The sequence below is a fragment of the Eriocheir sinensis genome, chromosome 9 (assembly GCF_024679095.1).
Source record: "Eriocheir sinensis breed Jianghai 21 chromosome 9, ASM2467909v1, whole genome shotgun sequence".
Taxonomy (NCBI): Eukaryota; Metazoa; Arthropoda; class Malacostraca; order Decapoda; family Varunidae; genus Eriocheir; species Eriocheir sinensis.
Window position 1 is genome coordinate 21,514,558 of NC_066517.1, and position 26,758 is coordinate 21,541,315.

General features: G+C 42.6%; 1 protein-coding gene across 1 annotated transcript in view; it reads right to left on the reverse strand.

Moving 5' to 3' along the window:
- Window positions 1–550: 550 nt before the first annotated feature.
- The window catches only part of LOC126996136 (uncharacterized), an 88,653-nt gene continuing 62,445 nt past the window's right edge, over window positions 551–26,758 (reverse strand). The window contains exons 13-28 of the mRNA XM_050856347.1: window positions 24,323–25,640; window positions 23,801–23,977; window positions 23,216–23,359; window positions 21,885–22,004; window positions 20,698–20,727; window positions 19,407–19,469; window positions 18,027–18,143; window positions 16,556–16,699; window positions 16,199–16,318; window positions 14,648–14,749; window positions 13,121–13,246; window positions 11,935–11,979; window positions 11,574–11,633; window positions 9,770–9,832; window positions 8,352–8,405; window positions 551–2,553 (exon numbers count right to left, since the gene is read on the reverse strand). Coding sequence (XP_050712304.1) covers window positions 2,266–2,553; window positions 8,352–8,405; window positions 9,770–9,832; window positions 11,574–11,633; window positions 11,935–11,979; window positions 13,121–13,246; window positions 14,648–14,749; window positions 16,199–16,318; window positions 16,556–16,699; window positions 18,027–18,143; window positions 19,407–19,469; window positions 20,698–20,727; window positions 21,885–22,004; window positions 23,216–23,359; window positions 23,801–23,977; window positions 24,323–25,640 — 2,971 coding nt within the window. The 3' untranslated portion in view covers window positions 551–2,265. The remainder of the gene's footprint in view (window positions 2,554–8,351; window positions 8,406–9,769; window positions 9,833–11,573; window positions 11,634–11,934; window positions 11,980–13,120; window positions 13,247–14,647; window positions 14,750–16,198; window positions 16,319–16,555; window positions 16,700–18,026; window positions 18,144–19,406; window positions 19,470–20,697; window positions 20,728–21,884; window positions 22,005–23,215; window positions 23,360–23,800; window positions 23,978–24,322; window positions 25,641–26,758) is intronic.

The window sequence follows — 26,758 nt, forward strand, 5'->3', positions numbered from 1 at the left end:
ATCAACCGAGATAAAAATGAAAGGAAAAGACGATGCGAAAGGTGAAGCAGAAGATGGGAGAGGAGGAGGAGGAGGAGGAGGAGGAGGAGGATTTGTATTGTCAGATAAGGCTTAAGGAATCCAAGCGTGTTCCGCCACCCACTCTTCCTTCGCATTCCGTCGCGTGATTTCTTTTATTTTTCTTTACAATCAACAATATTTTAGAGAAGTCGTCACCTCCTTTTTTTTTGGGGGGGGGAGGGAAACGGGATGTGTATTTTTGGAAGGATTGTATTTTCTAGGGGGATTTTTTTTTATGTTTTTTTTGGGGGGGAAGGATTGCATTTTTATGTTTTTTTTGGGGGGGAAGGATTGCATTTTTATGGGGGGGTTGGTGGGGAGGGATTGTATTTTTATGGGGGGTTTTGGGGGGAAGGATTGTATATTTATGGGGGGTTTTGGGAGGGAAGGATTGTATTTTTATGGGGTTTTTTTGGGGGGGAAAGGATTGTATTTTCATGGAGGAATATTTTTTTGGAAGGATTATATTTTTATGGGGAATTTTTTGGGGGGGAGGGAAGGATTGTATTTTCATGGCGGAATATTTTCTTAAGAGATTATAGTTTTGAGTGCGAATCATCACTTATTCCAACGAGGGTCCTCCACCAAGCACATGACTCCCTTGCTATCACCTGCAGTTGAGCTTATTTCTCGACAAAACTATTACGTCCCTTCCCAAAAAGAATAACCCACTCGACCACCGCGTCCCCATAACAAGAACAAGAAATGCGAAGGAACGAACATTGTTAAGGAAAGAAAAATGAGGGTAAAACGATACTCTCAACAAACTGCATCTTGGGTAAAATGTTATAGGTAATTATCGTCCCTCATCCACCTGCATCATTAGATATTACACGGGAATATTCTTACCTGGCTTACCTGTCCTCTCTTCTTCTTTCTTGAGCTTCACGTTGAACAGGTACATATTCATAACAACAATAACAATAATAATAATGATAATAAAAATAATAATAACGATGATACCCTGAGCGCCTGAGTGTAAGAGGCTTAAACTCTGGTCTTTAATAACCAATTTGAGATCAAGGAAGAAATCACTGGCTTCATAATATTGCACAAGTCGTATGAGGTTGTCAGCGGAAAATGAGGCAACAGAAACGCGGCGAAACAAAACTGTGTGACGGAGAGGAAGATCAAGGAGAGAAATGCCGGAGGAAACTCACGTGAAAGGCGACGCATATATGACCGGTGAAGAACAAGACCAAAAAGGCAACAGAAACAAACAATACCAGCCGAAATAAAAAGAGTAACAGCAATAAAAAAAAAAACAGATGTATCGTACGCAAAGTTCTTATTCTCTTCACTCTGGTTCATTATTTCTTCTTCTTTCATTTATTTCGTTATCTCTTATCTTGCTCTCATTCTTTCTTCTCCCTCTCCTTTTTTTTTTAGTTTGTCTTTTTTTTTATTTTATCTTCCTTGTGTTCGCGTTTGATTCTTCAGTTGCTAACGTTCTTGATTTCTTTTGCTTTCGTTTTTTTTTTTTTAAGGAATTGTCATTATTAGAAATCCCGCCACTTTTTTAAGGAATGATTATATTTTTTTAAGGTATTGTCACTTTTTAACGGATTTATCATTTGGGCGGGCATTGTCACCTTATAATTGTTGTAAATAAATAAATGATAAAATAAAAGATTGAAATATGTAATGGCTGATCAAAAAAAAGCGCAACACGGTAAGGAGTTGAAGTTATTTTGACCGTCGAGTGCTGAGAAAGTTACATTAAGAGGGAAATGAGCCAGGACTCTCCCTCACACCCAGTAGCCTCAGGGAAACTTCACAATACGAAAAAAAATCAATTCTGACAAGTCCTTCACAAGCCCACTTATTAAACAGCAACAGAATGACGCACAGTTAAGGAAGCATAACTATCTATATTTCTCGCTCTGCAAAATTAAGTAAACGACGCCAAGATAATAACATCGCTGAAACCTGAATACTGAACGAAAGAAAATATATGAAAAATACATAAACAAACCTCAGGGCGGGTGAAGGACTTGACAAGGAAATGAACGAATCCAGAACCAACGTTACCAGATTGTCGTACTTAGCGTATTGTTTTTGCCGATTTCTGACTAAAAACTATCGCACCCACAGAGATAACGATATGCATTTATAATTTTTGTTAAAATCGTTAATTATTGATTTTTTTTTTTGCAATATTTATGGGCCAGAAACCGGAAAATACAATGTTATGCGTACGATATTCTAGTAACGTTGTCCAGAACTCGAACCAGACCCTAAAACAATAGAAAAACGAAAAGCGCAACAGGTACTCACGTTCAGTTTGGCGACGATCTTGTCGAACGCCCAGTACCATCGCTCGCGGGCCGTCATCTTCTTCTTCGGCGGCCCCTCCTCGCCGGGCACGCCGCCATCCTCCTCGAAGCTGACGTGGCGCTCATCCGTGGACGGCAGCGGCGACAGCTTGCCATCCCGCGGCGCCTCGCCCACGGGGGTAGTGGCGGCGGCATCGACGGTCCCCGGGCTGGTGATCTGGCGGGGCGGGAACCGAGCGGGGCGTGTCACTAACGCAGACGGATTGTACAGTTATGAAGTGGAAGGAATGTCAGGTTTTAGGTGTTGGGTTTCAGTTCGACTTGATTCTGGAGTGAAGGGAAACAATACCAGCCTCGCCCCTGACTTTCTTCTCCGCGGCCTGCTTATCCTTCCCTTCGCACCAATCCAATAGTTCTCACAGCGAGGAAAGAAATTATACTCCCGAAAACAGAGCCGAGACATAACAGTGTAGTCAAAATAAGGAACTCTATCTTTCTTTTCCTTAGACGATACCTCATTTATATACCTCGGCTTAATTTACCGGTAGGATTTTTTTTCCCCTTCTAAATGGAATGGCGCGAAGGAATTGGGAAACATGATGAAACGCCTGATGGGGAGAAAAAACTCATTTGGGAGGGGCGAGGCGGTGATGGTATCTGTCAGGGGGAAGGAAGGAGGGAAGGAAGGAAATAAGAACTGGCAGCACGTCAAATAACCGAGAGAGAGAGAGAGAGAGAGAGAGAGAGAGAGAGAGAGAGAGAGAGAGAGATAACACAGGAGAGGAGTGATATCGTAGCGTCATACTCATTAGCCTAAAGATAACCCCGGGCCAGTTTCCTGTGGCCCCGGTGTCCTGAGAGCAGCTGTCACTAGCACATGCGCAGAACGAGCTCTACAGGACTACAGACCAAGAGAGAGCACTATGCAGAAAGGACACTATGCATATCACCACGAGCGGCAGCACCTGCAAGTTTGTTCTGAAAGCTGTTGTTGTTCAGGCCAAGGTTCAGGCGAGGTATGTTTTAAGTTACAAGCTGCGAGAGCAATGTAAAGAAATAAAGGAAAGGAAGGAAAACAATCCGTCGGGTCAGTTTATCGTGTTGTATCCAGAAGCAGTTTTTTGTTGTTTTTAGGCAGAGTTTTGAAGCTGATGGTGTGTGACTTAGAAACAACTGCGAGATCGATGTTAAGAAATAAAGGGAAGGAAGGAAAGCAGTCCGTCGAGTAGCCTACAGTTTATTTTGTTGTAGCCAGAAGCTGTTTTTGTTGTTCTTCGGCAGAGTTTTGAAGCTGATGTGTGTTTAAGTTACAAGCTGCGAGATCGATGTTAAGAAATAAAGGGAAGGAAGGAAAGCAGTCCGTCGAGTAACCTACAGTTTATTTTGTTGTAGCCAGAAGCTGTTTTTGTTGTTCTTCGGCAGAGTTTTGAAGCTGATGTGTGTTTGAGTTACAAGCTGCGAGATCGATGTTAAGAAAATAAAGAAAGAAAGGAAAACAGTCCGTCCGGTACAGTTTATCGTGTTATAAACTTGTACCTAGAAGCTGTTTTTCATGTTTTCAGGCATCGTTTTTAAGCTGATGGTGTGTGTTTGAGTTACAAGCTGCGAGATCGATGTTAAGAAAATAAAGAGAGAAAATAACAGTCCGTCCGATACAGTTTATCGTGTTGTAGCCTACTTAGAAGCTGGTTTTTTTATGTTTTCAGGCATTGTTTTGAAGCTGATGGTGTGTGTTTTAGTTAAAAGCTGCGAGATCGATGTCAAGAAAATAAAGAAAGGAAGGAAAGCAGTCCATTTGGGACAGTTTATCGTTGTAAATTTGTATCTAGAAGCTGTTATTGATGTGTGTTTTTTTCAGGCAGAGTTTTAAGGCTGATGTTGTGTGTTTTAGTGCTGCAAGCAGTGGCGTAACTGTAGGGGGATCGAAGAGGGCCCATAACCAGCATCTTCACTCTTTCATCCCTGAGCTGTCCAAATCCCTTCTGCAAGAGTTAACCAGCATCTTCACTCTCATCCCTGTTCTGTCCAAATCCCTTCTGCAAGAGTTAACCAGCATCTTCACTCTTTCATCCCTGTGTTGTCCAAACCCCTCAGGCCGCCCCAAAGAAAAGCTTATCACCCACATGAAAGAATGAGATGATTCACTTATAAACAAACACTAGGCCCCCCTCCTCCCCAGCTACGCCACTGGCTTGCTGCAAGTTCGTTATGAGAGCGCTGTTCAGAGAGAGAAGGAAGACAGCAAAACGTTTGGAATTCAACCGCGTTATCAACTACTTTTTGTTGTTGTTGTTGTTGTTACAGCTTGCAGGAAACAAGATAGAATGCAGCCACATCCTGCTCCGACTAAGAGATAATAACTATAGCAATAATAGTAATAATAATAATAATAATAATAATAATAATAATAATAATAATAATAATAATAATTGGGTATCGCTCTACTACTGCTATGTTTAGGAAGCCGAATTATAGTTAAAAATATGGCTAGTAAGTAGGCAGCTCTATCGAAATAGCATAGAAACAGGACTTATAAAAAAAACTAATATCTATTAATAAAAGCCATAGAAAACCTCGCCAGCTCCGTCAACCATTCCTATCTATGTCAAAAAAAGTACGGTACAGAGCATGGACTAACTCACTACCTCCTAAGAATAGCTATCAGGCACCAGGTAGGATGTGAGTCAGAACTTACGGTACAGAGCATGGACTAAGACACTACCCCCTAAGACTAGCTATCAGGCACCAGGTAGGATGTGAGTCAGAACTTACGGTACAGGGAGCATGATCAAAGACACTATACCCCCTAAGACTAGCTATCAGGCACAAGGTAAGAATTCGGTACACTTACATAGATCAGGTGCGTGAGGTGGCGACACTGTACACCTTCACAAACCAGCGACCTTAATTATGTCACCTATGAACTGCACAACATTGGAACCCTAAGAATATGATACAACACAGCGCTGCGTCTAAGTTAAAATAATACTACAGGAACGGGTGTAATTTCTGACCTCCTATAATCAGACTAGAATTATCTCTTCCATATATTGAGAAAAGCCGTTTATATATCTCTAATTTTATGACGTTTTTTTCATACGTATTTTCTCCGTGCGTTTGACAGAAGGTATAATTTCTAACCTCCACCGATCAGAATTTATTAATCTCGCTTCTATATTGAGAAAAGACATATCTTTACTCTTTCCCGTTTATATTTCTCTAATTTTATGACGTTTTTTTCTTCAGTATTTTTTCCGTGCGTTTGACAGAAGGTATAATTTCTAACCTCCACTAATCAAAATTTATTAATCTCGCTTCTATATTGAGAAAAGACATATCTTTACTCTTTCCCGTTTATATTTCTCTAATTTTATGACGTTTTTTTCTTCAGTATTTTTTCCGTGCGTTTGGCAGAAGGTATAATTTCTAACCTCCACTAATCAAAATTTATTAATCTCGCTTCTATATTGAGAAAAGCCACATCGTCACTCTTTACCGTTCATATTTCTCTAATTCTATGACGGGTTTTTTCTGTATTTTCTGATGCGTTTGACAGAAGCCTCCACTGTTTGTTCCAATATGTTACGTTCACTTCGTATGTGTACAATTAGTTTTACCGAATATCGAGAAAATGCCATAATATACTCACCATTTCCAGCGAGTTTTCATGAGAGAGACTGGGCTGGTATTTCCTCTACATAAGACCGAATTCAGGCTCACGAAGCATCTCAACGTTGCCAGATTATCGTACTCAGAGCATAGTATTTACCGGATTAAGACGCCTAACTATTGCCAAGAAACATCAGGAATTAACTACTTTAACGATGAATATAAATGAATCTAGTTATTGGAGCCAAGGAGACAGTTTTTGGGTCCAACTTCCGAATTTCAGGTTCACTAAGCATGTCTCCCCCGATCTGACTCCTCACCGGTGCCAGATTATCGTACCCAGAGCATAGCATTTATACCGGTTTTTGACGCCTAACTATTGCCAAGAAACATCGAAAATTAACTACTTTAACGATGAATATAAATGAATCTAGTTATTGGGGCCCAAGAGACAGTTTATGGGTCGGAAGTCGGAAAATATAAGAGGCTGAGTACGACAATCTGGCAACGTCACTACAGGAGCCACACGGCCAAGGGTTCGCAGGACATCGGCGCGCGCAAGTACTCGGTCGTCATTATCAAACACCAGATTGCGGGAGCCTCCGTTATTGGTCATTCTTCAGCGTACCAGGCTCCCATGACGACTAATTTCCAAGGCTAAAGAGAAGATTGACCGGGTTTTTATGGGTGATTTTCCCGTTCCTGATGCACTATAGTCTTCCAAATATGTCGAGGCCGGTCTGGCGTTGGCTCCCGCGGGTCCTTTCCTCCCCTCTGCTCTGCCATACCGTCCCAACACCTATCTCTTCCTCTCGTATGTAAGCTATAGGTAACATATGAGAGGAAGAAATAGGTGTTGGGACTGTGTGGCAGAGCAGAGGGGAGAAACGAACCCGCGGGGGCCAACGCCAAAACGGACTCGACACTTCACTATAGTCGGGTAAAACTATGCCAAAACGGACTCGACAATTCACTTTAATCGGGTAAAACTATCACCACCATCACAAAACAGTCCGTGAAAGTGTCAGCAACTTCTACGAGAGGCAAAATGAGGTGCCGAAATGTTCAAGATTACGGGCTTCAGTATACTGACAAAAGGCTTTATAACCGATATAGGAAATCCTTGTAATGGAGTTTAATGGCACCAAAATTTGAAGAGCACTGCCCTTTAACATGATAATCGCTTTGTTACCCACCCCAGGCTATAGGGATAATGCTACGGAGAGGAGCACCGAGGCAACACGCAGCTTTAACGTATCTCTCTTGTAATAATTCTTCAGTGATGGCTCTTCGTCCCGCTAAACAACTCACCTCTGCCGGAGCGCCGGGCAAGACGAGCGGCGGCGCCTCGTCGCATGAAGGATCGACGGACATTCAACACTTACAGGCAAACAGCAGCACTAAGCACTACGTTTTTTTTCCGTTCTTTGCCTCCAGCGCCACACAGGTAACACAACCCGACTTCAACATGTACACTCACTGATGCCAGTCAGTGCTTCTCACTCCCGACGGATTTCCTGTGCTGATAACCGTCTAGTCGAGAGCGGCAGATTATACTCAGCATCTCGTGTGCTCCTCGCCCAGGTCATTACACCAGCGGTCGTCTGACATCCACGGGAACAGTACGTGTTTTAAGGTCTACAGTGACAGTCAGGGAGAGTGGAAATAGTGGAATCCGTTATTACAGCGGTGATTCTAATCAAATTGTACCATATCTGATAGCAGGTTTGAAAGGTATACATTGCATCGAGTTGCTGGTAAAAAAATAGACTTCCCAGTATACTTTCATTTCAGATGTCGCCACTTTAGACCGGTAAGTAACTCCGACTCCTTTTCACTATTTTTTAGTTGTTTAACTTTTACAGAATTCATTTACTATTTATGTATTGTGTTTGATGGTTCTCGCAGACCACAATGTGCAGCCTTGCCTCTGTTGTCACCTTCCAGCGACCTTTACAAGCATCTACACAGCTGTCCCTGCATCCATAACATTAATGGATCACTGAATACTGCATCTACGCCCCTACACCCCGCCCTCCCCCCTCCCCGAGGCCCTGCAGCTAGCGGTATGTCTACACAAGATGCTGCCGGTAGAGGCTTAACACTTCTATAAGACACTGCCCCTCACTGCAGCACAGCCGTGAGGGGGCACTGGGCGAGGCAGAGTCTTCTGGTGCCGCTCATATCACTCTTCAATTAATTGTTATTGATAAGGCTCCATCCCATCAACCCGGCGGGTTACTTCAAAGGGCAATGCCCACCACAGCTATCCCGCCAGTCAAGTCAAGGGAGGCTGACTAAGATGAGGGAACAACCCGCGCCACAAGGCACTGCTGCCCCGCCCAGCCGTGTGTGATGCAGGACAAGCGCAGGACGCGTGCAGCAGAGAGGAGGCCAAGAGTATACCTGAGCGTCGCCTCGCGCGGCGGCGTCCTCCTTGGCCTGCTGCTGCTGCTGCTGCTGCCGCGGCAACGCAACACACCAACGGTCAGTAAACTGCCCTACACTCACTCTCAAGGGCTTGCCTACTCTCTCAACAATGATTAATACCTAGCTAAGAGCATGTATCACATTGCTCTGGGCAAGCCTTCACCATATTCTTATTTACGACATTTGAGTGCGCCAAGATGCGCCTCCAAATACCGTGCCTGCGAAGCACTGCTGCTGAGGGTTCACTCGCATGGTGAAAGCTTGTCAACGCTCACTTCTTGAATATAATAGCATTTATTTACTTTACATATTGCTTTCACAGTATATATATATATATATATATATATATATATATATATATATATATATATATATATATATATATATATATATATATATATATATATATATACATATATATATATATGAAGCGTAATTACATTTCACCAAAATGTATAATATCATCAGGTTATATCGCAATATAAACCAGTAACAAATGAAGAACCTAACACTCCAACCCCTCCTCCTCCTCCTCCGCCTCCTACAACTCGCAAATACAAAAGAATAGTAATAAAGAGCTACAGCTACAGGACAAACTATGCCAATGTAAAGCCACACTTAAAACAAGTTCATTACCTCATTACTTATTAAACTGCTACTCTACAGAACACTACAAGTGTGTATCATATGGCTGGTGATTAACCTCTGTGAGAACTTCAGGATATGCAACCAGTTTCCTTACAGAATATTGAAATCACATTCTTCAAAAAAGCTGGTGATCCGTGAAGCCAATCGTTCTAATAGGTGATTAACGTTCCACCAACATGACAATGTGGGAAGGGTGAACACTGGCTACACTCTGTTAAGATGAGCTCCACAGACAAGTCCCACCCCGCCCCACCAGCCCAGCAACCCATGATAGCTTTAACCCTTCCCGGTATCCACTAATCATGTACAGCAGCTGGAGAGCGGAGGCGTGGCTTGCTTGTGGACTGGCCAATAATGTACATTTCATGAAAAAGGGGAGGGGTCTATTTGCCAAGTTAATGGAAATGGGGCGGGGTTTATTTGCCAAGTTAATAAAGGGGGAGGAGCCTATTTGCCAAGTTTATAAAGGAGGAGGAGCCTACTTGCCAAGTTATTAAAGAGGGAGGGGCTTATTTGCCAATTTGATGGGAGAGGGGGCGGGGCTTATGTGCCAGGTAATGGGAAAGGGGGAAGGACTTGTTTGCCAAGCTAATTTGATGGAGTTTGAGAAGGGGCATGAGGTGACTATGGACTGCCAATATCCATGCAATAAAGAGGGAGGGGCTTATCTGCCAATGTAATCTGAACGGAGTGTAGTGGAGTTGAGGCAAGAAGCAAGCAAGGCCAAAGCACATAAAGAGGTTCACCTGGACTGGAGGTGGCTGGTGGTCAGGGGCCGCAGGGCCGGTAGTGCTGGGGACACCTGCCACCTGACACACGGGGAGAAAACAGGTAGAGGCAGGCAACACACTGCACACCAACACCGCCCACGTACAGCTCTCGTAAGCTCGCGACAACACCACAGCAGAGGGAAAGAGTTGAAATCACAGTATATTCACACACACACACACACACACACACACACACACACACACACACACACACACACACACATTGAAACATTTATTTTTCCACTTTTTTTCTTTTAGATGAGGAGAGATTAAAAAACAGCATAAGCAGTTTAAAAATGAGGAAGTTAAAATAAGCCACATCATGGAAGAGAGACATAATATTCCCCATTGGTTTATATTTAAATGTTTAAAGAAAATAAAGTTGTCAGGAGGATTACTGAAGGATGGTGTATCAGTGTACCAGGAACTAGTACACAGGAGCTCCATCCCAGCACTACTCCCAGCCACTGAGTGCTGGCAGCTATGGCAACACCCGTAGGCACCAGGGTGTTCTTTATCTCTAGCCAAGCTATTATGACAAGACCTCTACATCATGCAATACATTCTGATCACTTGACAAAATCCCTTTTACATTGGTATTACTGAATTAAACTCTGCTGGATGAAAAGTAGTAGAGCTGAATTCTTTCATGAATGTCTATTCATGCTATGTTTCAACTGTTCAGGATATAATAAATTAAGTGGTTCTTGCATGATTCCTTGGTCACTGTGCTATATTTAACTCATGAATGCAACTTAATAATTTAGTTTGCAAAACAATAAAACCACAATGAATGCTATTTATTACTCTTATTTATGTTACTTGTTACTGTGCACCAAGCTACCCAGTCCAAGGCAGGTGCTTCCCTTCTGAAGTGGATGTAATTATGATCTACTGAAATCTGGCAGGAATAATTGTACTCTTCATGATGTAGAGAGCCTCGTCCACTAATACGCATGGCAATACTACCATTGATGACTAGCAAAAATTAGTAGGTAACTAGTATCATTTTTATAGGTACAATACCAAACATACCTGAGAAAATATGAAACTACAAAATATATATACTGCTAAATTTTTCCCTGGTAAAGAAAACACTAAAAATATGGAATAAAGTTTTCTGGGAGAATATTTGGATTGGAAAATTAAATATCATATAGACCTGTAAGGGCACCACCCAAGGAGTGCTTTGAAACACTCTTGGTCATTAGGTCATGTGAGAAGGTCAGCTGGCAACAAGAGGGACACCAGGCATGCAAACACGTCATGCATCATCCGCCGAGGCATGCACAGCGGCAGAAGTTGAAATGCACTTCTGCCCTCAATGTCAACAAGTTAAGCGATGTAATCAGCACATAATTTGTTATGGATATATATATATAACAAAACTTCAACTGCTTAGAAATGCACAGTAGATAGAGTACAAATAGTATGTCTTATGGCAGGACTTGTTATGGAAATGCAAAAAAGACGAAATTTCACTCAGTGGTGGAAGAAAGCACTTCGAAGTGTTCACCATTTGCAATCACCCAGTCCCAAGATAAGGAAATCCAGGAGAGAAAAGTCATAATATAAACAATGTGGAAAGAAACTCGAGCACAGAAGACAGGATGAACTACTAAAAATTGTGCCTCGGGTTTCTTCTTGCCATCCTACGAGAAGCTTCAAACTATTGGCCCCAGCATGAGGGACTGTGCTGGGATTGGGAAGGCCAGAAAAACATTGCTACCTATGTGCTAAGGAGCAATGAGAAGAATCCTAGACATGGAAGAAGATTCACCTTGTCATCAACCACAGCTGCTTTTTCTTCTGCGGGTTGCTGCGGAACCTCGACCTGAGCCTAAGAATTGAGAGATAACGCATTTCAGGCAGGGAAGGAGAGGAGACGCCAAGCTGTTCCAGGTGCGTCAGCCACTTATGCATTGATATGGACAGGTAATTGGAATCATGTGTGCACTGCAAAGTAATGTCACACCCAAAGTTATGAAGGTTTGGAGAATATGGAACAGACACAACATGCAGGATGGCTGTCGGCGTAAAGGAAAATTTGTCTGGTTAAGTGTGATTATTATAAGATGAAGGTAAATACAAAACTGTCATTTTTTCATTAGAGATAATATTCCATGAGGATAAATATTCACCTCTTGGCTAGCCGGTGTTTCTGTGGGCTGAGCTCCTGTGGTGGGCTGTGGGGGGGGGGTAGTTTAAAGGAATTTAATATCAGTGAAGACAAAAATAAACACCTCTGGATACTCTGTGAAAGGATTAAAGAGACAACAGTATGGAAGGTTGTGCTCACTGAAAACAAATGAGAAATGTCAAGCAGTATGTATGGCAAACAAGCAAAAAAATCAAATCAAACAAACTGTAGAAAAGTATCTGGAAGTCAAATAAAATAGCTGGATTACATAAAATTCTTACATCAAAACCAAGGATACAGGAAGCCTCAGCAGGCAGAGAGCAGAGCCAAGAGGAGGGAGGGAAGGAAAAGTTTTGTAGTATCTGGAGGTGTCAGTTCCAGGCAGCACTACAACTACCCTGAGCTGTATCCTAAGACGGGCCTTGCATTCAGCCCAGCTACGAGTGAATGTCCGGCCTCCCACAACTGCCAGCGTATGGAGTCAGCAAAATACAAGAGCAGAACTTAATAAATCTCTCCATGCTAGCTCTGCGGCAAATGGCAGCAGCAAAACTTCCTTTACGGATACATCTAGGCTCGGGAATATGAAAATTACCTCTCCCTCAGTGGGGAAAGATGCACTTGGAGGGAAGATTACAACTGCTGAAACCCTAATCTGCAGCAAAATGAGCAAGCAGCGAGCTATGGTAATGAATCCTGGCCTGAGATAGCACAGACTGGGCCAGAGAGGGAGACAAGGCAGCAGCAGCAATAAACAGACACCTGAACACCTTAGCAATAGACTACGCTACTGCTCTTCTACGTCACCCAGCGGGCATCACCTCTGTGCCTGACGGTGCAGAGGGAGACTGTGCTGCTTGCTCCACCCTCTCTGCCGTCTCAGGGACCTTAGCCTGGACGTCCACACCACCCGAGGCAGCGCTCATCAGGGTAGCAGTGTTAGTAGTTGTGGTAATGGAGGTGGAGAGTGTTCCTGAGGCTGATGGATGTGTTGTGATGGTTGTGTTGGTTGTTGGAGAGGGTGAAGTAATGGTGGTGATGGCAGCGATGTTAGTCATGGGAGAGGATGAAGTGGTAGTGGTGTTGGTTGATGGAGTGGTGGTGGTTGTGGTGGTGGTGGTAGTGTCAGTGATGGTAGCAATGGGAGTGTCAGCGGAGGATGCAATAACGTCACTGCGGGTACTGACTGCTGCGGATTCTTGCCCGGCTACCAACTTCTGTTCCTCAACTGATCTTTCTGACTGTGGTTGCTGTTGTGGTTGTGGTGGTTGTTGTTGCTGTGCTTGTTCCTGCTGTTCCACCTGCACCTGTGCCTATCGCATGTAAGAGGGGAGAGGAAAAGTTGAAGGTGGGAAAAGGAAGGAAATGCAAACAAGTATATTAAAGAGAACATGACTATTTGCTGTGTGTGAAGTGAAAAGAAAAGAAGAAAGACTATATGTGATAGGAATCTGCCTGTAATTAACTACAAAACTCTATGTGAGAGAGAGAGAGAGAGAGAGAGAGAGAGAGAGAGAGAGAGAGAGAGAGAGAGAGAGAGAGAGAGAGAGAGAGAGAGAGAGAGAGAGAGAGAGAGAGAGAGAGAGAGAGAGAGAGAGAGAGAGAGAGAGAGAGAGAGAGAGAGAGAGCACATACAGTGTTATAGACAGAAAATCTACTTTGAATGGTGCCAAAAAAAATGTGGCAAGTGGCAATGACTTTACAAGTCTGTTCACAACAAAGCATGAAGGACTAATTTCCATAACTTTACATGATTATAAATTATTTGCTTTCTGTACTGGTTACTTTTTTCTTTAACTAACTTCTGTAGCTCACAAACTGCCAAGAAGAGCCACTTTTACTGAAAAGAATCCAAACCACAAAAATTTTAAGCTTTTTGGAAAGAAGAGTAATTCAGTGAGCCGTAGCTTTGTGGCAGCACAAAAACTGGCCTCAAGTTGGGGTTTAGTGGCGTGCACATCATACCCTTCACACACCTCTCACAGTGCTGTGAATCAACAAAGATAATGCATTGCAATGGCCAGCAGCGGCTTCTCCATGAACTATTCAACAGTGTTCATCATTGCCATCCTTCAGGTCCACAAAAGGCATAATTCACCAAGGATTACAGTAAAACTTATTTTGGAATTAAGTAACAAAATCATGCGACTTATAAAAATGTAAAATAAATGTTGGCATTAAGATCAATAGATATCTGGTGTTGGTGCAATTTACAGAACTACTGCTGGTGCGCATAATGTGAGGAGAGTGATAGAAAACTGATATGGGAGAATATCAGTGGGAGCACAGACCAGTGAGGATAACAGAGTAGAGTACAGTAGATCAGGAGAGTGTAGTCATGCTACTCAGTATGTACTGCAACAGGAGGTCTCACACAACTGCCCTGGGCAGTTAGTGGTTGAGAGCATTGAGAGATCATGGGTTAAGAGGGAGACATGCTCATATGAAATTTGGTGAGGGTTGGGTTTTCATCAGGTGATTCTCATTTGCTGCACAGCATGCGCAAAGGTCTGTCAGGGATAGAATGTGGACGTGAAGCCAAAGGTTTGATGTGCGCAGGAAAATGATACAGGTAAGTGAGACACTTGGTCAGATTTCTGGTTAAAACACCAGAGGTGCAAAACTGTATGCTCGACTTCCTGAAGAAGAATTCAAACGGTGACAAAAAAAAGCATTTGGCAAAAATACAAAGGCTTTATAAGAGCCAGAATCACCTCAGAGCTGGGTTTCTGCAAAGTTTTCATCTTTTCCTCAAATGTGTCCTTCTTGGCTTGATCTGCTGCAGGTTCAGAGCTGCTTTGGTCTGGCTGGGTGACCTAAAACCCACAAGTTATAGACAACCTTACTGCAGGAATGGGCCTTCCAGAAAACATTTGTTTCAAGCCACATTTCATGACAATCATTAAAATATACCAAAACTATCAATGAACTGGAACTTGAAAATAGTTTCAAGGTATCGTATACTATTATTTCATGCTTTGCATCATTCATAAATACATACATTCACACACATACAGATATATATATATATATATATATATATATATATATATATATATATATATATATATATATATATATATATATATATATATATATATATATATATATATATATATATATATATGTATGTATGTATGTATGTATGTATATGGATGTTACAAATATTGACATCATTAATCATCATCATTAAAATGCATGAAAAATAAGTCATCCACTAAAAAGAGTATTGAGATGTTCCATGACTCAGAGAGCCGCAACATTACAGTAGAGGCAACTGTACACTAACTCCATTACATGGATGTACAGCCACTAAGGAGTAATGAACTACCTAAAGGTTCTTTAGAAGCCAAAAGGTGCTATACAACTTTATAGTGATGTTTAGAGAAAAGTTATATCTGGTAATATATTTTCTGCTTATTTCTCTCTCTCTATAAGCAATCTAATATGTATATACAGTAAACTACTATTTTATTCTCTCTAGAACTTGCAAAAATTTTGCCAAAGTCTATTACGATGCTTGCCTGCCTGGCAGAGCCTCCAGACCTGTGCCGCAGCCTCTACCTGTGCCACTGCTCTGAGTGGAGGGATTGGTGGTGTGCAAAGTGTCAACTCCTTCATACATACTATTAATGTTAGTTACGGGAGCTGAACTTATCAATTTAGAAAAAATCATATCTACCTACACTTGAGGCAACTTTATTTACAACTATGTCTACTGACAGTTAAGGGAGGTCATACTACTATATATACTTTTAGTTTGTGGCTTGGAAGGACACACTGAACTTATGGCAAGCAGTTTAGCAAACAGCTCTATGCTGTAGAAGATGAGTAAGTAATAAGTGAACACTATTGGAAAAATGCTTGTCAGTAACAGTCTTCCACTCAGAGCATGGGGAGAATGATGAATCAAATTGGGCAAGCCAGGTGTAAATGAAGTGACCCATCAGATATATGCATGGGTCTTACCTACAATTTGATGTGACATATTCAACTTTACACTAATTTTGCCATATTAGTGCTCACATCCAAATTGCTGTTGGTCTATTAACCCTACAGGAAGCAAGCACAAGGTGGGCCGAGGACTGCACAAGGTCTGGTCTATCAGTCTGGACTTGGTCTACTTTCCCCTGAGTACAGGGGTCTGGGGACACCAACTCAGCCCTTCTCGGAATGAGGAGAGTGAGTGGCACATGCAAGTTACTGATTGCCTGAGAGAGTAGCGGCCGTATTAAAGAGAGAGATGAAATACGCCTACACTTCACCTTCTGCGGAGGTGGGTGTTCAGCCTCCTTGACCTGTTCTGCTGCTGCTGCGGGCCGGCTGGCCGAGGCAGCGCCACTGGCCTGGGGTTTAGGCACTGAGACTCCCGTTAAATTGGGTATCTATGAAAAAATTTACAGTTTGGAGAAATTACCCAAAGTCCCTGAACATATCAATAAATAATAAGACAAGTTAGCAATATTCCTCATAATATATTCATGCACATTATATGGAAGATAGAAAAAAGAAGATGGGATCTGAAAATTATCAATTATCACTGTAATACACATTCATGAACCTCTAGAGTAATTGGAAGATCATAATAAGTTTCAGAACCCATCCATGTGAGCAAGAATCACCTTGATGGGTAAAGAGGTGGGAAGGGATGTAGGTAACGTTGGAAGCTTTAGTATTCCTTTCATCTGTCGCATTTTGTCCTCGAAGGAGCTCTGCCTAGATACCTGCTCAGTAGGCTGGCTCAGGGTGGTCGCTGTGGGACCACTCTGAACAGTGAAGAGCAAGTTATTCATCGTCACAGGGTCAGCTTCACAAAGGTTACACACTTCACTCAGAGAGCACTGAGTCCCTACTTCCAAAAGTCAAGATACAAGTCAGCATAAATTCACAAAAAGGAACAACTGTGAGACACCAAGAAAAACATGAGTCTGTTTCCTAATCAATCCTTTTACGCACAAGTCTATATCTTATGAAAGAACAGTAAATAGAAAGCTCGCAAACTTATCAAGTTCATCATAGAAAATAAAAAGTCACTAAAGTTCTCTATTGAGACGAACAGATATGCAGTAAAAATATGATAAACACACATGACATTTCAGAGAGTAAGTCCTGCATCTTCAACAAATAATCAAGAGAAGCAGTCAAGACTCATGCGTAAATATTTCCCGCCAAGTAATACCGAGTCCCACAAGATGGAGTGCTGGTAGAGCAGCCGACATGCCTGTACCAAGCACACTGACAGAACTCAGACACGAAAATTAAGACAGTAAGAGACAGAAAGTTTCCTGAACATGTTTCTTAAGAGTATTCCAGAATATATTTCATTGGCAACTTTGAGAAGGCAGTGACAAGAGTGCCAGCGTCAGGTGGGTGTCAGCCACCGGGAGGCCCCGTGCTGGCCATGCAGGAAGCAGATGGTTGGTTCAGCATGCTGGGCGGAGGCCCCGAGAGATTCACTTAACATGCCTCAGGAGACAGAATTAAGGTGGTACCAATGTGAATCAGACATAAAAGTTGAAGCTTATTATTTCTTGTGAGAGGAAGAATCTTGAAAATTTCCATGTAGTGGTAAACTGTTGGAGATGTGAGGAAAGCAAAGTGTCTAAGTGATGCCTCTATTCACCTGTGCTTGGGAGGACAGTGTCGAGGGGCCGAGCTGAACTTGCCTCAGCTTGGCCTCAAAATTGAAAAGTTTATCTTTACTCTTTTCTGTCTGACTTTGAGTCTTAATGGAGTGTTCCCCTGAGGTCACATCATCCTTGCCTGCTGGCACGGCTGGTACGTCAGCCTCGGCCAGGCTTTTACTCGGGGAGGGAGCCTCTGCCAGGGTCTGGGCCTGGTCTGCGGGCTGGTCTGGCAGCTCCTTTTCAGCAATGTTTCCGTCACTAAGAGTGTGAGGTTTCTCACCTACAGCCTGAACCTGTGGTGCAGCACACAGCAACTATGTAGCTAGAAACACCATGTCTCAAAATGTTGTAACTGAGTTTTGGCACAGCAAACTTCTCACCACAAATGCACCTTAGGAGAACTAATTACTCCTATTTCTTTAAATTCTATCATGATGACATGCAAAGAGAACATGCAGGTGTTCACCTTCTCAGAGGGCGCTACAGCGGACTTATCATTGGACATTTGCATCATCTTTGCCTCGAATAACATCTTTTTGTTGTTTGCTGAGGTCTCTCTGGTAGAACCTCCCTCTGGGGACACCTAAAAACAACCACACCTCAGTGCCATCAACACAGAAAGCCAAGGTGACAGTGCCATGTGGGTGGCAATAAAAGCTCACAATCTAGTGCTCCCGGTGCTCACGTCAGCCAGGAATGCTACACTTTGCCAAGCTATCAATCAGTGACCTAACGTGTGGGAGTTGGTGTGTGCTGATTTCCCAAGACTTAGAGTGGTACCAATTTTTCTAGGAATACAAAGGCAGTGCACAGTTTTGGAGACCATCGAATAGGAAGGGAAGAGTGTGTAGATATACCAGAGAACTGTGTAAAGACCCTCAGTAACCACTTCCATACACGTCCACCTGTACACAAGCACACTAGCAATTAAAATATAACTGTTTCAACAAAACCATGACAGTTCATTCTGCTATTCTGTACTTCATGGTAGACCTTCATCATACCCCAACAAGATTGCATATAACTGGGTGTTGTTATTACCAGTGATTGATAGTGCGAGCTTTAGTCAAGTGCAGCTCAGTCTACCTTGACTCAGTGAGCTCTTCAAATGGCATCATTATGCCTACATATTAGTTTTTGTGAACTATTAATTAGTTAAGTGATCTAGATTAATTGAAGATATGAATCATGTATAACCTTAGGATTACTAAAAAGCAATATTCTATGAAGTCTATGAAGTCTATGAGTCTTTTTGTGGCATTATGAAGGAACACTTCCTTACTTTGCTCATGGTATTTGCTTCCCATAGCTACATCATCTATTTATATGAAATAAACAAAAGCTTCATAACCTTCATTCACACAAACTGAAGAAGATTCCCTTTTAGTGACATCATGGCCATCTGTCTTTACTTAAACTAATTCTATATCTGCATCAGCGAGTACAGTTTACTGGTCGAGGCAATTTTAATAACCAAAAATGTAAAATGAAAAATAAAGGTTTTATGTATACCTATTACAAGCAATCTCAGGCACAGATATGAGGCACTTCGCTATACCTAAAGGGGACACTGAGACACACACACACACACTAGGGGAGACTAGAGGCAAGACTAAGCTCAAGGGAGTATATGTGTGCTGTGACAGTCAAATTATAGTATATATATATATATTTAAAAATATTTCAGTGCAGTGAAATCTTATTGAAATGTGAAGGAGAGTGAAGTGGGGGGAGAGTTGCTTGCTTTGTTTCATACTGAGCGAGTTATCTTGATCAAGTCTCTGGATATATCTGAGTGCTGCCGATAGCAAAGAATGGACCATGCACTGGAGAAACTAAAATTCACCTTTGCGGTTTCACTCTCCGCCTTCACGTGCTCCGTCCGAGTCTTCATGTCGAAATCAATAATCTGGGAAGCGGAGGAGGTACGGAAGTGTCAATATGATGAGAGGTGAGCGACTCCCAAAACATATTCTTATTAAAGACTATATTTACATGTTATTTATTGAGGGTACTATGTTATTATCTCTGTTTTTAGTTTGTATAGGGAAGCAGGAGAATATGTGGGGCAAGGGGAAAAATAAGGGATCAAGGTTGCCTGTGTACAAGAGAAGAGAACAGTGCAAGGGAGGGACAGCTGGAACTCATCATGAGGGGACTGAGGCAACAAAACAGTTGTCTGTCAAGTGAAGGGAAATAAAACTGAAGGAGTACGCTTGAGGGCCACCGAGGGAGGAGTGCTGCTAGTGGTGGTGGGGTCTGGTCATTGGTCTAGGCTCTACGTTCCATCATACTCTTAACTTTTCATCTAGTCTCTACTGTGAAAAAGGTAATTTAGTCATGTTTTAAGTATGGGTAAATATTAACAACTACGTATTCTCAAAATATTGACTGAGCTTCACAAAAACTTCTTTCATTGACTATTTAGGGGAAACATAAAGGAAATCTCAAATAAGTGACTTGTAACTATGTAGAAAAGCTGGTCAATGCTTATTAATTACAAAATTTTGTTGTTCACTGTGCTGAAAACTTTTATCATTGATCTTGTGGTAACAGACCACAGACAGGTGGTACCTGTGACAGCATGATTACTACACTTGTACTCAGACAAGACACTGGACATGAGAACGAACATATCAACTCAGTGAGGAGACAAGAGACAATCATGACAAATATAACATCACAATGGATATATCTGAGTATATCATGAACACTGGAGACGCACAAGACCCAATACAAGCAACTACGTACCACTTGCAATTCAATCTGAGACACAAAGCATAAAAATGAACTCTTTATGTACAACACTGTGTTCACATGTGCTCTTGACTCACGAACAACGAAAACACGTAAAATTAAGTCGCTTTTTACAAAAGCTTGTTATGCTGATTTTGTGAAAAGCTGTTTCATTGCCAAAATTAGGAGCATAATACAATACGTATACCACTTAGCACTGATACCACTCTGGATTAAAAACAACCCGTGTGTGCCTCACTTTCTACTCTCATTTATGGCGACACCACTGTCAAAGTTTCAGCCTAGCTTGCAGTTTTGAGAGAGCGTCGGACGCGAGAGACAAGGGAAAGGAACTAGTGTACCAAAAGTCTAGCAGGATTAATGTAAGCAGAAATATTCACCTTAGATTCCTGTGGCTTCTCCTCATTTTCCTAAGAAAGAAGGAATAGAAAGCTTTGAATAACAAAGAAAAGTAAGAAGGATGATGGAAATAGAAAAAGGCAGAGTTGCTTTGGATAAATGTTTGTTTTAGTAATTACCTTTTGCATATTTTAGAGATTATGATCATATGAATGAGGGTGTAAGTTCAGTAAGATTAATGCACATATTTGCAGCTTTAAGTAAACAGTGAACATAATCTGCTTGAGCTGAGTGTTCGTGTGGCACTGTAACACAGGAGGAAAAGACCCAAGATCGCACCCGGCACCCTCTTTCACCCTCCTAGTCACACACTCACTCACACTCACGCCTCCATCACCACTAGTGGCAGGGAAAAAGCAAATTTCCAATTCAAAAAATGTTACCTGAACCACACAAAAATAATATAAAAACCTGCAATAATACTAGATGTATATAAAATGGATTACATAGCACAACAATTTGCAGAAAAATACTACAGTACTACTTCTAATTAATACATATATGAAATGTGGAAAGGGATAAGCCTATTGTGGCAGCACACACCATTACTGGAGTCCGCGCCAGCACAGCGCTGCAGACTCACCACCCACCTTTCTCCCGACACACCACACGGCCTGGCCAAGCACACACTCGGGTGCGGCCCCAACACCCGGCACACGGCCACCACAACACACGCAGAGTCAGGACTCACACTTACCTGCACCACACTCCTGCCATGAGACTTGCAGAGATTGTTTCATGGTTATGAATACAGAACCTCCACAATTTCCCATGTCATAATTACATAGTTTGAACATCAGTAAGTGACTATTGCTGCCATTGTATAACTACAAGGGTGTACATTAAACCCCCTTGCAGTTCAAAGGCTTTGTCAAAATGTTTGAATTTCATTAGTAACTCACTGATACGTAGCTATGCAATTTGTCTAACTGAAAAGCTTTGGCAAAGATCCTCAAAAGAGCAGTGACAGAAATCTAAACTGCTTTCATAATGCATACCATACTTCCCTTCAGCAGATAGCTGTACTGCCCTTACAAGCTTCACTTTGGTGAAATGAAATGGAGATTGAGCCCTGCACACTTGTACAACACATCCTATATGTTCCCTGCTTCTATTGTACCTCCTGACACACACACACACAAACAGACACACTCACACATGTGCTCACCTTGCTCAGGTCTCCAGGGTAGGGTTCTATCCGGTCGTTCACAGCTTCCCTGGACTCCGTGCCACTCTCATACTCAGTCGAGTACTGCGTGTCTCCGTCCAGGAACCTCTCACCCGACCCCTGCAGGGCATGTGGAGTGTGGTGACCACCTGGCCCACCCTGACAGTGTTACCCCAACACACACACACAAAAAAGCAAACATATGCACATCTATACCAGCACACATCAATATATACTTTTTAATATTTATTTTTTATCAAATAATAAACTACTTCTTAGCTGTGTACATTGTACTGTTTAAGTAAAGCAAATGCTTGTTACACTGTACCAACCTTATGATGGTGTAAATATCCAGGAAAATATATTTTCCAAATTATCAAACTCTTGATAACAAACATACCCATGTCAGTGCATGTCACCTTAACATGTGTGGTCATGTTTGTGAAGAGTGAACAATGCACATCCCTGCTTGTGTTGATTCAAGACTTCAGCAAAAAGCAAACTAACTACTAGAGAATTATGCAAAGTAGCATTAAAGTAATAGTAACAGTGCATCTTCATCCACCTCATCATTCCCTCAAACATGCAATGCTGGTAATGCTGCTGCAAGGCACGACCTTACCACAATATGCCATTGTGGTTAAAAAGAAAGAAAAGGTAAAAACCTTGCTGCTCTCACACCTCAGCTCACGTGAGGCTGCCTGCACCTACACCTAAAATGTGATGAGCACCGCAGTGCCATCATGAGCAGAAATCTATTAGTTCCTAAGAACAGGACAGCTTTTCCACCATGATTTTCTTACAGGGAGAATGTGCAGGCAAGCCTACTTCTTTGTTATAAATGCTGCCTCCTAAAGAGTGATGCAGCATGGCTGTTACTTAATCATCCTTTCAACCTTGCCACAGCTGAACACCAAATGACTGCTGGCTGTCACCTTGTGGCACACTGAGAAATACGTTGGTATCATAACTCATCTTACATATTCAGTTCAATATAACAGAAGACAATTTTCCAAACCTTTTTTTCTTATCTGCATCCTTAATAACCATATGCATTTGTCATTAGTCAAATATTTTCTAGGAGTTGGAAGAGCAATTTTCATCTATCACTGAACTGACAGTGTCTTGGGACGTATCTCTCTTGATTCCCGGCCAAGTGACATACAACCAGTTTCTGTTGTTTAGTTTTCCTGATTTATCATTTCTGATTTCAATGCTCCCTGACTGGTTCTCCCTGATAACAGTTCTTGGATTCTAGCTTTGTGCTGAGTTAGCTGAGGGAATACTGAGGAGACTGGAAGTGAGAGGAGGGGGACTCTAGGAAGCCTCACCTGCGACGAGTACCGAGGCAAGCCACGCTCTGTGCCCACTATGCTCGATACATCATCATTATCGAAGGAGTCTGGGTAGTAATCGTCCTCGTAGATTTGAGAACGGCGGTCATCGTCATAGTAATCATCATCGTAGTAAGGGTCCTTATGGGTTACAGAGGCTTAACTTAGCATACTGCTGGGACAGTGACCAGGCTTAAGTGTATGGTCATGGCTAACCTTGTGAGGCTTCTTTACAGATGGGTTTAATTAATGCAACCTAACTACAAAAACTATGCCCTGGAGGTGATCAAAGGTAACTGGATGGCTCTCCACTGTTAGTTATGCAAGGTTTTCTCACTAAGTCTACTTGAAAGGCACAATGCACTAGACTACAGTAATGTCAAGACAAGTGTGATTTTGTCCTCCAGCTCAGCAAGAAATGTTTGGTAAATGAATGCATTATAATGATTAGATTAAGAATACATGCCTGGCTATGTTACAATAGCCTAAAAAATAAATAAAAGAGGCTCTTTACCATATGCACCTGAGACCATTACCCTATTCCAGCAGGTGACTCTCCGCCGGGTGTGTGTGCATACTCACATGACCAGGGTATCCTCTCCTGTCCCAGTGGCCCTCGTAGTCTTCGTCGTAGTATTCTTCCGGGCCGTGGATGTCCTCGTCGTAGAGAGAGTCTTCGGGAGCCGTCTCGTAGCTGTCCTGCCGCTGCTGCGTCCTGTCCGTGATGGCCGTCTCGTAGCTGTCCTGCTGCCACAGGGACTGACGACAAAAGTGTTAGTGAAGACACAGCCGCAGCAACATTTCTAAAATAATTTATCATGACGAAAAGTGAAAAAGCTGTAAAAGCTTTCTACTTAGTCTACATTTATCCACCAATATCATAACATTCTTGGTTATGCAGAATACAAACACCATCCTTTCACTAATATAGATTAGTAAGTAGCAAAGAGCATAAATCAAACATAAGACATGGTTAGAAAAACTCAGCTAACAGTTGTTATGAATCAAAAAGCCTATTATGTGCAGCATTTTAATGCCTTTATTAGTTCAATATTTTCTCAAAATCATACTTGAATGTAGTTCCAGTAGATGACAAGCCCTCACCTGGTCTAGCTCTCCCTGGTAGCTGGGGTCCGTGGTCTCCGGCAGAGTGGCCAGCGATCGCCGCTCCGCCTCGTCTGTGGGCATTTTGTCACTCCTGACACTCTCCTGCTTGGTGAGGGTTCGGGCCATGGAGGTTGGCGGCTTTGTCGGCTGAGCAGGGGAAGGTTGTTTTTGCCCATGCTGTCCAGGAACTACACCTGCACTCTTGGCTGCTGCTGCTGCCTTGGCTGTGGCAACTTTAGTTGTCTGCTGTGCAGCAACATTGGCCTGCTGTGCTGCTGCTGCAGCAGTTGCAGAGACTTCCTTCACAGCAGTATTGAGAGTGTCGCTCACTTTGGACGTGATGCCAGACATGGCATTGAAAAGGCCGCCTTTCTTGTTCATTCCACCAAACAGACCAAAGCCACCAGCAGCAGGCTTGGCTTGTTGTTGCTGCTGCTGCTGCTGCTGCTTTTGTTGTTGCTGCTGCTGCTGCTGCTGCTTTTGTTGAGCAAGGCGCTGCTGTGCTGCAAGAGGTGTAGCTTGGGGGACTGCTGGCTGCACCTGTGGCCGGTTGGACTGTGTCGTGGTGACGGTGGTGGTGGTGGCAGTGGTGGTGGCAGCAGCAGTGGTGGTGGTAAGAGTGGAGGGGAGAGAGATGGGAAGCTGAGGAAGAAACTTGTTGAGGAGAGCATCTGCTTTCTGCTGTGTTGTCCGCGTGGGTGCCACGTGGTTGCCCACAGACTTTGCAGTGGTGGAGGAGGAAGTGGTGGTGGTGGGGAGCACCGAGTTGAGGGCTTTAGTGGTGGTGATGGCTGAGGTGGTGATGGTGAGGGTGGAGGCAAGGCTGGAGGGAGCAGTGATCATCTTGGAAGCGTCAAGAGCTTTGCCACTATCACCTTGCAGCTCTGCCATCGAGTCCAAGTGTTCATTGCTCCGGTAGGCATAATTATAGTTCTCATTGTAAGTGTGAAAGACACCAGCCTCGTCGTAGTACCCATAATAACCATCGTAATTCTGGTAGTAAATCCACGTCCCGTCTTCCCCATAGTAACCGTACTGAGCATAGTCGTAATTTTCTCCCGTCTTATCGTACCCATAATATTCGTCATACCCGGAATACTGGTCATAGCCGTACCCATACTGGTCGTACTGCTCCCCCGCATACCCGTCATCACTCTTATCATTCTGGTACCCCTCGTCCTTGAAGCACTCTTTGTTGTAGTCACCATAGTACCCATCTGTCCTCTCCTTGTCATACCACCCCTCCTGCTCATTCTGGTAACCCTGATCCGTGCGGTCCTCCTTGCCTGCCTCACCCTCTCCCGCCGGCTGTGCACTGCAAGGAGACAAAACAACATTAATATCAATGCAAAAATGTTTCCAATGAACTTGATTAAGAATTACTGTTATAATGATGGGAATACTTACTCGCTTCATTAGGAAATATAGCATATAAATATCATGATCACTGGCATTTATCATCATCATCTTGTGTAAATAAGTAGAGTGGGACAGAGTATCATCAAGAGTAAGTGTAGGTAAGGTTCCTGGTGGTGATGATGGCACCTGTCCAGGATAACTAAAGGCAAACTTACTGCCAACACGATGGTTGTATATTGTTTTCACTTACAATCATACATACAGAAGTTATTATGTTGGAGCATGTGTGGAGTAAAATTCTTTTAATGAATATTATATGAACTCTGTGAAGAAACATATGAAAGAAAAAAACAAAAGTTCACTGGGGCATCAGGAAAATACTTATACATTTTTAAATGACATACCAGAACCACAGCATGAAACAACTGTGATACATTTATCATTCATACATCATCATGTCACACAGTAAATCAATAAAAACCCTACAAACCTACAAAGATCAACACAAACCACTGTTCCTGAGTGTAATGTGCTGCCATACAGGAAGCCATCACGACAGAGCAAGGGATGAAAACCTACAGTGAGGATCTAGCCAAAACATCCCAGACTCCTGCTGAGACAGTTAGTTCTGGGGATCAGTCATGAGGTCCTAGTGGTGCCCCAGGCTCTGTGCTGCCTCCTGGTACTGATGCTATATACTTCCTCAGTGCTACAAGATCTATTCTCCAGCACAGCTAAGGACAACAGCCTGCCACCACGCCCTGACTACAGCAGCTGATGTACCAGTGAGAGGAATTTAAGAATGCTTCTCAGGAGTAAACTGAATACATACCTTAAGGGTCACACTAAGAGGGATGATATATAACAGAAAGGTGATTAAGAAAATATAAATAGTATAAACTATTTCACAAGTGTAAGTGGTTTCTTGCAATGGTTAACCTATATGTGATGACAGTAGACTTCTGTAAAAGAAATTACAAAATAACCTACTATGTAAATATATTACTTTTAGGGGGGGTCATATTGTCTAGGAAGTTATTAAATACCATCTTCCTAACACTTTAAGTAAAAATT